We start from the raw sequence: 17,212 nt of genomic DNA on the forward strand, positions 1-17,212 counted from the left end.
GTAATAGGGTATTGAAAATAAGATAAAGCTACTAAGGGCATATAAATCAAAAACCCATACCAAAAATAGAAATGAGACAATTAAGATGACTTGACTATAAAAGAAAATGTGACACATAAACTGAATAGGAAGAAGTATAACCAGTTATAAAAATGTATTTTAGTTAAATTTGATAATTATTTCGTTTAAAATTTAACTTTAAATTTATACAACTCGGAATGATTTTTTTAAATAAGAAGTAATCTGAAATATATATTCAACTTGGATTTAAATTATACAGAATATATTTGATGTTAACCTTGTTTTAAATTCGACAAGCCTTAAAATTAAACTTGATTTTTTTTTTGAATTGTCAAAACTTTTTTGAATTAACTGATATTGTATGGACTTGAAAAACCAAAATGCTCCGAAACAGAACATACATTCTCTCTTATTCTTAAAGAAAGACAAAGAAGTATCCAAGCCTCCAAAATTAAACCATTTTTATAGACAAAAAATGTTTACAATACTAATATTGAACTTTTTAAAAAAAATTCAACAAATATAAGTAACAAAAATATGTCGTATCTACTTCTTTACCGTGAAAATGACATAAGACATTACAATTAACACTAGAAGTCGACTCATTACCATCATTTATGATCGAGTATCAAACGAGGCATAAGGGTATAAGACAACAGCAAGACCATCTATGAATCAGACTGAACTCTGCTGCTTCTCTGCATTCAGGACATCTGACATATAGTATGTGTTAAAAACTTGATTCATGAAGCAAATATTGTGATCAGAAACACCACACACTCGGAATAAACTTACCATCTCCGGCTTGTGGGATGGTAGCATCTTCCGATTTTGCATCGCTATTTCTGTTAGCCATACTCAGACTGTCTGCAGACTGTGAAATGGCCTGACCACCCTTAAACATGAACATAAATCTGTTCCATGTTCTACTGGTTGAGTTTGCTCCGCCAGTCAGATCTGATCAAGAAAAATGACAGTATGTAATACGAAGGTCATCCTCGTCTGACTATATAAATTCAGCTCGCAGATTTACATCATTCAAAAGAATGTACTTAAATCCTGCGATAGCGAATGATGAGTTGTAACATACTAACATCTTACCCTAGTTACGTACTGAATCATGTTAAAGTTTGTGTCGAGAGTGTTGGGATGGCTTGTTCCACATCGACAAATTAAAGACGGTGTGGACACTTTATAAGTTATTGGAGCCTTCTTCCCATTGCCATATGGTTTTGGGATGGTATATACTCCTTGCTTATGAAGTGCATGCACCTCATGTTTTCGTGATAATATGCTCGCATTCACCATAATATCACGCCTCTTATTGGAGGTCGGAGCACTAACATATGTTATACACTCATTTAGGTTAGAAATAGGAATAGTTTATGATCCAATACCAAGGACATTAAGAAGGAACTTTGGATGTTCAAATACATTAAAATATCATTCCTTAAAACATACATTCAAATTTGTTTTCATTTAACTAGTTATTATTACTTGATCAAGGGTCTATTGGAAAAATACCCTTTATAAAATATAAGGGTAACATCGCATGCATCAGACTCCCTAACACAGTTTAGGTGGGGTTACTTAGTGGCACTAGCGTATGCAATGTTTTTCGAATCATCACTAGAATTGAAGTGCCTTGGTTCTCAGCCTTCGGTCAAGTAGAGATACGAGTACTATGCAAAGAATTACTAGCATCGAGACCGAATTCAGTTGCAAAATTAAAGAAGCAGAGGGAGTATAAGGTGTGTAATAAAGATGCAGAACGAGATAATTCAAGTGAACGAACATATTATTAAGAGTACCTGAACGATTAATTGGTAGTAAGAGTGGAACTGAAGGCAATCCTGTAAATCAAAGTGTGAGTAAACCATGTTTGAATCACAGAGATATGAACTAAAGTAAAAAGATTTGAAGTTTACCAAAACTTTTGAGACTAGGTTGATGAGCTTCCCTGACAAAGGACTCTGTCCTTCTTAACCTAAAACTGCACAAAACATACAATCTTAACACAGGAGTCGGAAATGACATAACGCTAAGCTCAACTCAGCCGAAACAACAAATATGTCAAAGCCGTAATCCAAAAGATTGGGGCTGACTACATGAACCAATATATCAGATGCAGTGGTTGTCGTAAAAATATCATGAGTAGGCTCAACTCATTGGGGAAATTCCGAAAAACATCTTTAGTAGCCTCAAGGCTGTCATCATCATCTTACCAAGTGTATCCCGCTCATAGGAAAGCCTCAAGGCTGTGAGGATAGATTTTAACGAGTGTGAAAGTATCTTTACGTTCTCATTTGTTTGGACTTGGTGCGTTTAGACAAACGAATCACACAAACTAGATCAAAGAAGTACTAGTTTACCTACCTGGGAGTCGAAAGTTCTGCTGGTGCGGATGTTTCATTGTATTTTAACGTAGAATTTGAACTCGAACTATCCTCTTTTACTTTCTCAAGCCATTCTTTATCTCCTTTGATCTCAAGAATACCGATGTTCCGTCCTAATAACACCTTAGGAAGCTTAAGACTTCTACAATTCCACACGTCGAATCCAAGCAAAGATGGACAGTTCAGCACTTCCCCATGACATATACTTTCCAAATTCGGTAAATCATACAATACGAATGATCTCAACTCGGGAATAGTTATAGAACTCGGGTTGGCTTCTGCAGCGGGCTGTAATATAGATTTCATCTTCTCGCATCGTTTAACGCATATCTTCTTAAGGCTTTTAAGGCTACACAGCATCTCCAATGTAAACAGATAAGTAAGTGCATCAAAATTTGAGACATCTACAATAGTCAAGTCCCTTAAGCACCCATCAAACTTCAGAGAAAATATTTCCTGGCTGCACATCATCAAGTGCAGCTCATACGTTCGTTTTGGAAGCCAAATACCACAATCACCGATTACGACAATGCTGTTAGCACCTAAATCACGACCATTGTATATACCGCCCACAAAAAACTTAAAGTTTCGTGGTTGAAATGCATGATTTTCATCTATTTTCTCCACGTATCTATTAAAGACTTTCGGGTTCAAGAAGGTCAGTTGAAGAACAGCTAACCTTTTCAAGTCGACTAGCTCTTCGACACAAGCACCTGGCCATTGAGGAAAAATCTCGATGGACCCCCATACATAACCGCCATTTTCTGCTCCTATCAGCAACAATTCTTCGACTAGTGTGAGTTTACCGACTACTTTAGCTGGGAAAACTTCGATTCTAGTTTGAGAAAGGTTTAGACGCCTTAAATTCGTGAGGTTTTGTAAGCCTTCGGGCACTTGTTCTAAGGGTGTATTGGAGAGGTCAATCAGAAGTAATTTCTTAAGGTTTGACAAGGATGGTAGGCGTTTCAGGGTCGTGCAGCCACGCATCAGAAGCGCGTGTAGATTTGTTAAGCCCGAAAAAGACTTTGGTAAGGTTGAAATGCTAGTACGGGATAGGTCAAGGACTCGAAGATTGCGTATCTTCGAAAAGAAATTCTCATGGTGATCTGAGTTTAAAGGGTTGTCTTGTAGTAGCAAAGTAGTTAGTTTCTTACAGTCGGGAGAGTTTTGCAAAGCACACAACTGATTTTGCACAAATGAGGCTCTCTCGGTATTGGAAGGCCAATTGTAGGCTAAGGGAAACTCGGATAAGGAGTTTCCGCTCTTAATGAAGAAATGATAGCCTAACTTAGCTGCAGCATCTAGTGCTACATGTCGAACTATGTTAAGCATGTGTAACGATTGTTCACCTTCATCATCGATACTCTTCAGAAGGTGAGCATCTTTGAGCTCGTTCAAAGCTTTCCATCCCATCCGTGTACTTTCTTCTAGAGACGAAAGCTCATCAAGTAGCCCTTCCCACATCCAATAGTCTATCAAATCCTCGGCCTTCATGAGATAACTTTTAGGAAATAATGCACATGAAATGAAACATGACATGGAAACTTCCCCTAAATTCTCATAGCTACCCTTGAAACAATCATATAACTCTTGGCTTTTGTTACCGAGAATATATGATGATCGGCTCAATGCAAATAACTCTTCTCGCCAAGCAGCATCGATTCGACTACAGTAATCATCATGAATTTCACTGAGATTTTCGGCTAACATTTTGATCGCCAATGGAAGGCCATCGAGATTGTGTATCACAGTTTGTGCAATACGAAGAGTCTCACTTTCTAAATGCATTATATTAGTCCCTACTTCACTCTTAAACAGCTCCCAAGCCTCAGTTTCGCAAAGTGGTTTTATTTCGAATATTTCTTTGCGTTTGATTTTTCTCGTAATCTTTCTACAAACGGAAAAATTCCTTGAAATCACTATCAGCTTTGAACCAGCATCAGGTTCTGGGATTCCAATATCGTGCAATGAAAAGGATTGCCACATAGAATCTAATACCAGCAGAAACCTCCCCATTTGCACCAGTGCACTCCGCAGCGCCTTAGACCTTTCGACATTATCTGTAATTCCCGAAAGGTCTACATGTAACTTGCTTGCAAGCTCTTCTTGAACATGTTTGAGTCCCAATCCATACTCGACATTCACCCAAACGATACTCTCGAAACCCGCCAACTCTTTAAGCACTTTGTTATGGATGACTGCCGCTAGAGCGGACTTTCCAACACCGGCTATTCCATGAATACACACAGTTCCAGTGGCTTCCACAATTTTAACCAGCTCCCAAATCTTCTGTAGTATGTCTTCTCGAGCAGAACCGACAAGGCTAACCTCTGGCTGTTTAGACCCTATGATCTTAATTTGTTGATTGATTTGTTTGACATTCTCCAATAAAACATCGAGTTCTTGAAGCTTATCTTCAATTGACTTGACAGCAGCATAGCGGTAGCAAACATTATCGTTCAGACGGTTTTCCAAGTCCGGGACATTCACTCCATCTAAAAATTTTCTAGCTTCATGGATCCATGGACGAGGATCGGGCTTAATCTCATCAAAACTATTCAGTTTCTGTTGAAGTCCTTCAATCAAAATTTCCAAGTCGTGCACTTTTACTTTCAGAATCGACAAATTGATTCTACTCGTTCGATAAGAATTATAAATGCAAGCTGATGAGCCTGCAATAGATGTCAACAGTCCGAAAATAGCAGCTCCAAGAGTGATAATGTCCGATGCTGCAAAAGGAAAGGACGGAGTAAACATCACAATGTTGCAGTTTCGTTTTATGATCATCGACATCAAAGTGAACACCAGGGTTTGAACGGTTGCTTGGATAGATTATTTCCCTTGTAACGACAAAGAGATTGTTTTTGCCCATGATAGCAAACATCATTGGCTACTCTACATAAATAAGTGCAATGATTTAACGAACCATCTTGCCATAGTCTATTTTGCTATAAGCCTATAAATAATAAGTCTATATCTATGTTATTCGAACTCTTCATTTTGCTTCACATACCCGCGTCCGATCCTTGATGCTCGGACATTGGTATGGCACTTAGGCACTTTATTTTAGGCGTAAAATAAAATATTTTAGACGTATCCGACAATTGGATATGTACCAGTATCTGGCATCAGTTTCCAAGTCAAAGTAACATAGGTCTTTATATCTATAAATTAGAGAAACAAGGAAGTAAAGTACCCAACATGGCTTTAAAAATACTCCGCGTCTCTGAACTGCCGCATGAAATTCCTTAAGTAAGCACCTCAGATCTGATGATACTGTGACATGAAACTTCAGCATATACAGTAGTCCATAGGTAATAGCCAAAGTTAAACTTGTGTCACGAGCCACGCCGATGAAACATGGAAAACCAAGTGTAGAAATGCACCTGGAAACAACTGGACTAAAGAAATATGTTTCATATAAGAAGAGAAAGTAATTAACACAAATTGACAGCAAAGTCTACTTCTATAGAAAAATAGAATTCCAACCTAATGCAGAAAATTTATATTGTGACTTGATTATAAAAGTTTCATCTAAGTTTGGGAATTTGTTAGCCTAGTTTTGATTATCTTTGGAACTGACTATCTTTTACGCTGATTTGTTTTGGATCATGTTGCTGACTCCTACGGGCAAGAGGGGGAGAGGGAATTAATCTTCTTGTAAGTCGTGAGAATCAAACACTTATCACAAGCTGAAAACCGTAAAAGAAAATATTTGATCACTAGACTAACCCATGATTCTTCTGTCCATACTATTTTTGACTTATCATTCTTTTTTTCCATTTTTGGTGTCTAGGGTTTTAATATTGCTAGTCCTCCAAAATTAGTCAAAATCACAAGTGTTCAGTTCAAGAATATGAAATAAATCAAACATATATATTTGAGAGATAAGTCAAATGTAAAAATACCTTCTTGGTATCCCAGATTACACTTCAGCCTTCACCTATTTCATTGGGTATATATAAAATAGCTATAAAATTTAACCCAGAAATGAGAATCTGCTTCAAAATTCAGAAATAAAATTTCATCAAAATAAAGCAAAACTTAAAATAATGGAGATAAAAAATGGTGGCTACAACTTACCTGTCATTATTTAAGCTTCTGTTTCTAAAATCTAAAATGCAAAGTAAAGACAATTCCTAAACTGAATGAGAAAAAGTATCTGGAAACAGTAATTTCTAATGAATAATGCTAAGAACAGAAAGTTGGCAAAACGTGAAGGCTTAGGGGTTGTTTGGTATAATGATTGGAATAGAAAGGGAATGGTTTGGGAAAAGATGGTCAAACGTGTTTAAAAAATGTTATTTTAATAATCTGTTTGATTACACTTGCATAATGTAAGAGAATCAATTACTATACATTGAAGACTCACCTGCTTGCATCAAAAAGTCCTAAAAGAACCATACCTCCATTTTTTTCTCTTCTTAAGCCATATATGTACCAATTTCAGAGCTTTTTCGCTCCACAAACCATAAACATACCAATTTCAAAGATTTCTCTCTCCTCAAAATTTGGTAATCTTTTGCTTTAATTAATCTTCACAACAATTATTAATTAAAAGACAGTTTGAATAAAAGTTGAATCAATTAACAAAATGAATTGATAAAACTACTTATAACACTGTATAATATAATTGGAGCTTTTTACCATTAAAATGGTAGAATAAGAAGTGTAGTTCTAATTATATGATGTAGAGGTTTGTGGTGGGGATGGGATACGTAGGTCGTTGAGTGGTGGTTGAGGGCTGAAAGTTGGTAGTTTAGTTTTTTGAAGGGTGGTTGAAGTTGGTACATAGAGGTTATCTAAGGGAATAAGGTTACGGAAGATAACTATTTCCCTACATATTGCTGTAGTAACAAAATAGGGGTATGTGTTACTCTCAAGTAAGGGTAATTGATACCTACATCTCAAAACAAACACTATGTAAGGGTATTTGTTATTTTGAATCCCTTACCTTTCTAAAAAAAGTCTTACCAAACAGCTTTTTAGTTTGTTTTATAATTACCATACTGGAGTTAAGTTAGTTTGATATTCTGACATGAAATCATTAATTATATTCTGATATCATTGAGAAGGCTAAGAACATGCAAACAAAAATTAAGTTTTTGGTTGACTTGGTTCTTCAACATGATATGAGAAGACAATGTGACCATAGTCACGGGTTTAAATCTTAATTACCCCTCAAATTCAATTGGAATATTTCTGACCAAATATAAATTGAGTTTGTGTTGCATTCACACTTTAAACTCAAGGGCTCTCGTGTGAGGGGGCATGAGAAGGCGTGTTAGAATATATAACCTATAATATGGCTTCAAGCCTTCAATCATAAGCTTAAGCATTGTTTATTTATCATCTTTCCGATTTCAAGTCATGTCTTGACCCATCGGTTCAAGTGTCGCTCCATGATAATAATTTCACGGGTATGAATACAATGTGGTATTTAAATTCCCAACTACAATGCATGTCTGAGTTATGCATAACTAATAATAGAATAAACTGACCCAAATGTTGTTTTGATGAACTCACATGCAGATAGCTGGCAATATTCAGTTATTCATCGTTCAACTTTGACAATGCATTTTTATTTTAAAATTAGAATATAGGAGTACTATTTATTTTAGGAAATTTTGTTAAAAATAATTTCTAACTATTATCCATTTGCTCAATATTATTTCACTATTGGATAACTCAAAATAAACCAAACTAATGATAACACTGAGGCTAACAGTCAAGGAACCAATTCAACTAAAAGCTTAAGCTGATTGTTGAGGTCTCAGATTATACTCTAATACACCCCCTCACACGAGAATCCATTGGGCTAGAAATTTGGATACAGCACAGGCCTTTCGTCCTTATACCTAGCGCTAAATAATCCACTTTAAATGAGAGATGATTGAGATTCAAAACTGTGACCTGTTGTCACGTTGGCTTAGATACCATGTCAGGAACTAACTCAATCAAAAGCTTAAACTGATGGTTGAAGTCCCAAAATATGTTATATACTCTAACACTAACATCCAAGGAATTGAAGCTCCTTGTTTTTCACAGGTCTCGTGCAGAAAATTGATTTCAAAAATTAGAAAGTTCTTACATCTCATCCGATATACAATGTATTGGGTACAATACAATAAAATACGTGTTTGTTTTTCACATTGGTTTTGTTTTCTGTTTATCTATATTTCTTTATCGACGGAACGTTGATGGTCCTAGAGAAAAGTCTTCTCTGGAGTCCAAAAAGTGAACCGGAATTTGTATTTTCATATGGATTTTCGGGTCACTTAAACCGGACCGTTACACAATGCTTAAAAAACTAATTTTAAGACTTAAAAGACCAATTGCAGGACATTAAACTCTCATTTCAACTTTAAATAGGATGACTCAAATATTAAAGTTGATATTAAAAACTTTGAAATTAACTTTTGAAGTCTTAAAATTGAATTTTTTAAGTCTTGGAATTGTCCTTTTAAGTCTTGATATTAGTATGTCATAATATTTTAAAAAAATTATTGAACCTAGGTCAATTGTACGACTAAGACCATCTCACAGGAGAGTAACTGTTAATTCATTATTAATGTCTACTTAGTAAAAATCCAATTAATCATTTACTCTGAAGGGTAGAAATATGACAGTAGAAAACTTAAAAAGGGAGCGAGGGAGTATTGATTTGTCACCTTAGGTTGGTGATTGTGGTTAGATCTGGTTGGTTGGTCAGGTTTTAGGTTAGGTTGAGGTTGATCTAAAGAATTCTAAATCAATTTTTTTTTCTTATTATTATTGAAATATTGTCAAAAAAAATATATAAAATCTATTTTTATTATATGGATTATATTTTCATAATAAAGGATGAACATTATGATTTTCAAGCTATAATAAAATAATATTGACTTAAAATAAAAAAATAACTAAAAAAATAATAGAGTCTGACTAAATATGATGATGTGGAATATAAAATTTTGATAAATTTTTTAAAAAAGTTTAAAACGGTCATGTTTGATCTAATTTTTTTGGTGTTTTTGAGTTCAAGATCAAAATTTAATAGGTTTAGTTGTAGTTCATATGTTATAGTTCCTGCTCTCTGAAATACTAGCTACATTATAGTTATTGGTATTATTTATCGTTCAAAATTATTTTATACTAGATAGATTCCTGTGTAAAACACAGATGCTATAAATATTTATAGATATGAATAATGATATTATTTTATACAATTATTTCATTTACAACATAAACTTAATTATTAAATCTTTGTATTTGTTATTATATTATCATTATCATAGTGAATAAATAATTTATCCTACAAAAATATTAAAACATTTATACTCATAGTAATTATTGATGATTAAGCCAAATAAAATTTAAAAGTCTTCAACCATGATAGATAGGTTGAAGGATTTAGTTGAAAAAATAACACAAAAAGTTAGCTTATTCATTATGTGATAATGATTTATTATCTATATTAAATAAAAACTTTCATGTATATTCCTTTTTTTGGTTTACATAAGGAAGTATAGCATTTTAATATATCATTATATATAATTTTAGTCAATCTACAAATATTACGTGTTTTAATGAGTTAATTATTTTCTTAAATAGCGTAAATCTAATAAGACCATACATTAATATATGTTAACTTAGGTATGAGTATGACCATGAAAAACCACATTTTAGTTTTTCTCTCCTTAAATGAAATATTCTAATATGGACAAAATTTGAATTAAGGACAAAGGAATCATTATTACTCATTTATGTCCCTCTAAGATAGTAACAAAGAGATAATTAATGTTTTTTTAAAAAAAATTTGAATATTTGGTAAAATAAAAAGAAAAAAATAAATTATGTGGATGAAAATAAAAATTAAATGAGATAGATGAAATATAAAGTGTAATCAATCTATTATCTTGTAAAATTAGCCAATAATAGACTATTACTACTAGTATTTTTTGAAGTTGTGGATTTAGTGGATTTTCTCTTGTTCCTCAATGATTGAATTTGAAAATTCTTGGGAGGAAAAAAAGACTAAGGTTATGTTTATCATATGTAGATTATTATATCTTAATTATTACTCTCCTTGAAATCAAACTTTTATGGAGTTATTTTTTATCATGAATCTCTTCATTTTGAAATATCTTTTGCATAATAAATCTTATTCACCTAACATATTTTATCGAAAAAACATCAGATACACATTTTACCAAAAGAGCATCATCATACATTTACATATTCAACACTTAAACTTTACATTATTCCCATCTCCACATTATAACTTCTCTCGAATTTTACTACAATATTGTGTTATGAGTGGTGAGTTGTAGGTTATGTAAAGGATTTTTGGTTAGATATGTTATCTTAAGTTACACACTTACACTACTCTACCTTCTTTTTTCTTTCTTATTTTTTTTATTATTAGATCTAAACAATCTAGTCTTTCTTTCAATTTGGTGCATAGAGAGCTACAAAAGGCATAAATGTATAGTATACACATGTAAGTGACTTGATATGTTCTCTTCCGATATTAAAAGATTTTTACTTAATGCATTAGTTGACATCTAATTAAAGTTAAATAGATATTATATATTTGATGAACTAGTAATATAGTAAATATGCAATAATCAATATTGGAAGGTGTGTTGATGCACAAATTTTGTTTGAATACTTGTTAATATATCATAATTAACTTGCATGGTCATGACTTATGAGTTTAGAACCGTAGAGTTCGATTGATTAGACCTATCTCAGATCCAATCTTTTTAAGGGTCTTTGCCTCAAGTTTAAGATCCTAATAGGTTTGAGTTAATAAGTAAATCTGATCAAAGTCCAATAAAAATAAGAAAATTTTAATTTGGAATTAATGTTTACTAATGCGTATCCTGAGGTAAATGTGTGGACACACATTGATGGATCGAATTAGGAATTAAGAGTTTAGGAAAAAAACTAGGGATAGCCCCTATTTCTGGAAAAATGCGCGAAAATAGATTGAAGTGGTTTGAACATGTGCAGAGAAGGACTTTCGCTGCTCCGGTGAGGAGAAAGCATTATAGTAAAAAGTAAGAGGAGTCGAGGAAGACCCAAGAGAACTTGGGATGAGCAAATAAGAGTTGACTTACATGAGTTAAACCTCTCTGGGGGCCTGACTAGGGATAGGGGTATTAGTTGGAGGCGTCATATCCATGTTTTAGACTACTGTTGTCCTCTTAGGTTACCTTTGGGTTTTCTTGCCATCTTGCTTCTCTCATTTCTTCTATTATTAGTTTTGTTTTCCTTTGTTTTCTTCTGTAGTTGATTCTACTTATTTATTTTATTTATATGCATTCATTTTATCTTTTTCGAGTTGGGGACTCCTTTGGTCGCGCTCTCCTTTATGGGTATGAGTTGCCGTTGTCCTTCCCTCCCCAGACCCTGTCCATAGTTTTTCTATGAGCGGAATACACTGAATAGGATGATGATGATGATGTTTACTAATCATTGACCTAAATTAATCGTCAAACCAAAGTCATAAACCTATACCTCACCCATGACCCATTTTGAGTCTTATTTTTTGAAGTCAAAAACTATAGAAATGGCTAATAATAAGAATAATGAAGTAATGATTTAGTCTTAGGCAAATCTCATTCAAATCCAACCAATAAGCATCACTACTCGTTAATAGCCACATGGAATTAACTTCATTAATTGCTTAATCTAAGCTCATAAACTAGAAGTAAATTCGAAAGTGATTACACTTTGAGTGCAAATTGAAAACACATGCTCTTACTCCTCTCTTCTTTTGATTTAACAATAAAGAGAAACTGAAATATTTTTATTTAAAAAATAAATATTTGGTGATAAATGAAAAAAAAAAAGAATTATATGGTGAAATTAAAAGAAAGTAGTAGATTTATTTCAAAAAAATATAATGACGCAAAATTAAAAGGAAATCTCAAAATAAAAAAAAAAAGAATTATATGGTGAAATTAAAAGAAAGTAGTAGATTTATTTCAAAAAAATATAATGACGCAAAATTAAAAGGAAATCTCAAAATAAAAAAAAAAAGAATTATATGGTGAAATTAAAAGAAAGTAGTAGATTTATTTCAAAAAAATATAATGACGCAAAATTAAAAGGAAATCTCAAAATAAAAAGATATTTCCTTATATTCACCCTAATACTCTTATTTGACTAGGCGCATCTTCTAATGACATAATTCTATTATTAATATCTCTAATTGAGTATAATTAAAAATTATAAAAAATTAATATTAATAATATTTACATTAAAATAAATTAAATAAAATCACACTTAACTAAGTGATAAATTAAAATTAAAATACAAATTAAATATAATTAATAAGTTGTGTGAAAAGTAAAATAGTACTTATGCTAAATCGGTGGGAGTAGTAAATGAGAGGGACGTATAGTCGAAATAATTAATTAGTTGATCCCAAAAACATGAAGGTTACCCGACAGACGCGGAAATATATAAACAGCAATTAATGCCAATCATGTAAAATGTAAATTTCATAGGGAATGGAACATTTATTGTAGATTTAGATGGTACGGATGAATACAGCGCACAGATCAGAATCCAAAGCAGTACTCTAATTATTGAGTTTTTGAAGACGTACATAATTGTACAGTTAATATTGTATCTTTTCAAATAATGAAATAAGAGTTTTTTCATTTAAATTACACAAATTTTTATGAAAAACGATCTTTTTAAGAGATCATTTCTATTTGGAATGATTCATTATATATTTTTAAAAATTTTGTAAGTAGGCATTAAGAATAATATAAGTAGATATTTAAGATATTGAAAGTAGGCATTAATGATACGATAAATAAGTATTAAGAATAATGTAAGTAAGCATTAAGAATAGGATGAGTAGGCACTAATTTTTAATGGGCATAAGATACCTCTTTCAAAGAGACGGTCTCTCAAGAGACTAGCTGTTCAAATTAATACAAAATAAATAAGATAAAGAAGTATTTTCGCCGTCTCAAGATACTTACTCTATTTGATTTTTCAAAGAGTTCAATACATTAGTTCAATCCGTAATATATGTAATTATGAATAATAAAAAATTATAAAAATTCATCTTTAATAATGTTTGCATTGAGACGAATTAAACATGATCCCACTTGACTATGTTTTAACTTATAGATTCAAATTGAGGGTAATGAATGAATTGTGCATTATCTTGTAAATTGTAAATATTACAAGTAATATAGAACGGAAAAAGCAAATTTACTCCTCTATTGCATCTATGTCCTATTTCTTTTTGACATTCGTCAAACTATATTTATTTTTACAATTCAATACAAAGATTATTAATCCTAATTTTTTACAGCTATTATTTTAATTTCGTTTCTTTGCTCTCCAAATAGCCCAATGGTCCCCCTTTGCTTCTAAAGTATCTTAAGAAATGTAGCTAAAGTACTATTTGTTTTGATCACCAAGGCTAAAACTCATTTAAAACACTCCATTTTTGTAATTTGCACACCAAGCATTTGTGTACCATTGTCAAATCTTAGAGTGTCCCTTACTATTAAAAGCACGAGTCACCAAATTTGTTCCATCATGTTTTGGAGTCTAAAATTATTCAATGTTATATAACACCATGATCAAGATAAACAACACTCAAGCCACACTCTTTTCGCATTTGGGACGGTTTAGTAGGCAACAACAAGCCGTACGTACTTGAATGGGCAAGAGAAGAGACCAACAATTAGTCAATTACTAATACTCACACTTGCAATATTTGGTCAAGTGGTCTACATCAAGACAAGGTATATTAAGTATAGGAGGCAGCCGACACTTCTATACATCCATTATTCTTTTACCAAGAATCGATTTTAATTTAGTCATAAATTATTTATTTTTCTCATATAATATGTGATTTTTAAATAGATTAAATTAAGAAAATATCTTCTACATATTATTTCTTGGCCTATGTCATATATATAAATTTATTATTTTATTAAAAATTTTTATATTATAAATGTAGAAATATAATGATTATTTTGAATTTTCTATGAGAAAATATTAAAACAGACTTAATTTAATTTTACACGAAATTAGATGTCTGGATTCCCAAATTTTGTTCAATAATGACTGATTTGTTTTTATTTTTTATAATCCATAATAACTCTAATCCCAACTCATATCAAATGTACTTGTTATCAAAAAATAATGAGCCAAACCAAATCCAATCATGAATAAGCCACTAGGTTATAATCTTTGGCAAGGAAGTTGTATGATTATTAGTTAAGTAGGTTAATTAATTAAACTCACTCAATAAGAACAAAAAAATATTGGCATTAGAATGTACTAATTAGAAAAAACTTGTTTTGGCTTACTTGGAATGGTCATATAATCTAGGCATTATTTTTGGCGTACATGATAGGGTAATCAATCTATTGGCATGGAATTAACACATTCATGTATTGGAGTATTATATGTATAATTTCATCATGTAATTTAAAATTTAATATATTGAATTTATCTAGTGGTAGAAAACTTTCTTCTCCACTCTTGTATATAATATAGATTCTATTCTCATCAAATAACTACATGAGTTATCGATTCCCCCTCCAGTTTGTTGCCACATATTATTTTAGAACTTATCTATTTAATTAAATTCTTATATTTTCATATATAAAATTTTTGTGTGATTATGCCCTTTTCATCTCTTTTAATTTGCTAAGATGCCTATTTATGAAGTGATACTTTGAATTAATGGGTAGAGACGTTCTCTTATCTTGTCTCAATCATAAATTCTTTCTTTTTTTCCTCTATAAAATATTATATCTGTTCGAAAATACTTACACCTAATTATAATATATTATGTGGAAAATATCACTATAAGTTTATCTTATTTATTCACTAACTATCAATTAAAATTAAAAACAACCCATAAATATATAGCAATATTCTAAGAACAAAAACATTGAGAAAAATGTATCCATTTAACTTAAACAAATTCTTAGTACATCACAATTCCTAATAAATTATCTCAAATTTCTCTTTCTGACCTGTATTGTGGCATGGGGATGGGGCCCTTGCTATATGGAGAAGTCACACAATAATTTATTTTTACAAGAGGTCACCCCTTGGTGCTTGCAAAAAGGAATCAAACCACATATTCCTTCAAGCTTGCTTGAAGAATAATGAGTGAAATCATTTTGACTTAATTACTTCTTACCATATATGCAAATTTTGTAATAAAAGTATATAATCCTTACTAAAAATGGGCAAAAATATCATTTCTCTTAGAAATAGACTTGAATCTTCTATGTAACCTTTCTCACCCAATAAAAAAAAAAAAAAAAAAAAAAAAAAAAAACCAAACATTCACTATTAATAGATAATCGTGAACAAAATTTTAACAAAAAGATTAGACCAACATTACAAAATGGTCTAAAAATATAAGGTAAACAAAACACTCATTTATATCATACATGATTTAATTTTTCTATTATATATAATACACAGAATTTTAAATTAAATGACTTGGATCAGAACTTAGACAAGCACAAGCCTATATTCCCTTGAACAAAGGTTGAGGAAGGCCATTGATGGCAACGGCTGCGGTGGTGGCACCTCGGCTGCTGCCGCCTTGAAACAAGCGTTTTAAGGTCTTAAGATGACCCAAAACTTGTTTATAAACACCCATTTTAGTCTTAGCCATGTTAGACAACATAGTCTTCCTTAACCTCAACAATTTCTTACCAATTCTCAGCTTTAATTTGCTTATTCTTAGCCTTAACCAGCTAGAAGACCTTGATGATCTTCTTGCTATAAGTTGATCAGCTTGCTTTAATGTCTTGTATATTAAAAATTGTGCTTCTCTATGATTTCTTTCTTCTGGGTCTTCTTTCTCCATCACAGTGTAACCATAACTTGTATTATTATTTCTCTTGAATAAATTTGCCATTTTAATATTTTCTTTTTTATGTAAAAAAGGAAGTACCAAAAAAGTTGGAGAAAGGAAGAGATTTTTGGTAGGAAGTATAGTGAGGAGGGAAAAAGAGAGGAGATTTGTTGGTGGGGAGGATGAATTGGGGGTGGGAAGGATTTTGGTTATTTATAAGTAGGATAAAGTGAGGTAGTCAAGTTTTAGGAAAAAAACATATTCTTATTATTTTTATTTTTATATTATTATTAATAATATTATATTTTTTGGTTTAGAGAATTCCTACAAAGAAGGGAGAATATGAAATAAATCATTTTATAGGTGTGGATCTATACTATGTTATCAAGGTGAAAATTCTCTAACTACTAAGTTAATCACGTAGAATTCTCATTATTATTATAAATTTATCAGCGAGTTTTATCAGACTGTCGCATCAAGAGACGAGCCATATAATTTTAAGAGAAAAAGTATACGATAGTCCAACAAAAATAATCTCGCTGTGTTTATCATTTAAAAATTTGTGCATAGTGAATGGGGAGAGAGACGGAAAGAAGGTTAGTCAAAGAATGAATAATTAAGGATGGCATGGCAAACCATGTGCATACTCTTTATGTTTGAGCACTAAATAATGTGAGAAAATAAAGGAAAAAGAAAAGAAATCACAAGGAAATAAATAGGAACATTTCAGAGCAATATAAAAGATTAATTAATGAAAATTAATTAAATAACCCACTTGATGAATAAAAATTATAATGGATTACACAGAATTCAAATCAGCTCAAAATTGAAAAAAATACAATTTAATAAGTTAAAGTTGAAAAAACTCCAACTTTTATTTCAAAGGCCAAATGTACCAAAATTTAATTTAAATTTTAACTCGTTGTCATATCTATTCGCTATTATTACA

At 31.7% G+C, this 17,212-nt stretch overlaps 2 protein-coding genes across 2 annotated transcripts; both read right to left on the reverse strand.

Moving 5' to 3' along the window:
* Nucleotides 1-696: 696 nt before the first annotated feature.
* Nucleotides 697-5,633, reverse strand: LOC130815744 (probable disease resistance protein At1g61300). Its single transcript, XM_057682227.1, has 6 exons — nucleotides 5,614-5,633; nucleotides 2,398-5,146; nucleotides 1,950-2,014; nucleotides 1,833-1,874; nucleotides 817-978; nucleotides 697-734 (listed from the first exon to the last, which is right to left on the reverse strand). Exons 1-6 carry the CDS (start codon nucleotides 5,618-5,620, stop codon nucleotides 697-699), a joined length of 3,063 nt encoding a protein of 1,020 aa, XP_057538210.1. The 5' UTR covers nucleotides 5,621-5,633.
* A 10,297-nt stretch (nucleotides 5,634-15,930) lies between these two features.
* On the reverse strand, nucleotides 15,931-16,326 carry LOC130815745 (uncharacterized). Its single transcript, XM_057682228.1, has one exon. The coding sequence runs from the start codon at nucleotides 16,324-16,326 to the stop codon at nucleotides 15,931-15,933; it is 396 nt and encodes a 131-aa protein (XP_057538211.1).
* Between the last annotated feature and the right edge of the window lie 886 nt (nucleotides 16,327-17,212).

Source organism: Amaranthus tricolor, chromosome 6 (assembly GCF_026212465.1).
Source record: "Amaranthus tricolor cultivar Red isolate AtriRed21 chromosome 6, ASM2621246v1, whole genome shotgun sequence".
Lineage (NCBI taxonomy): Eukaryota > Viridiplantae > Streptophyta > Magnoliopsida > Caryophyllales > Amaranthaceae > Amaranthus > Amaranthus tricolor.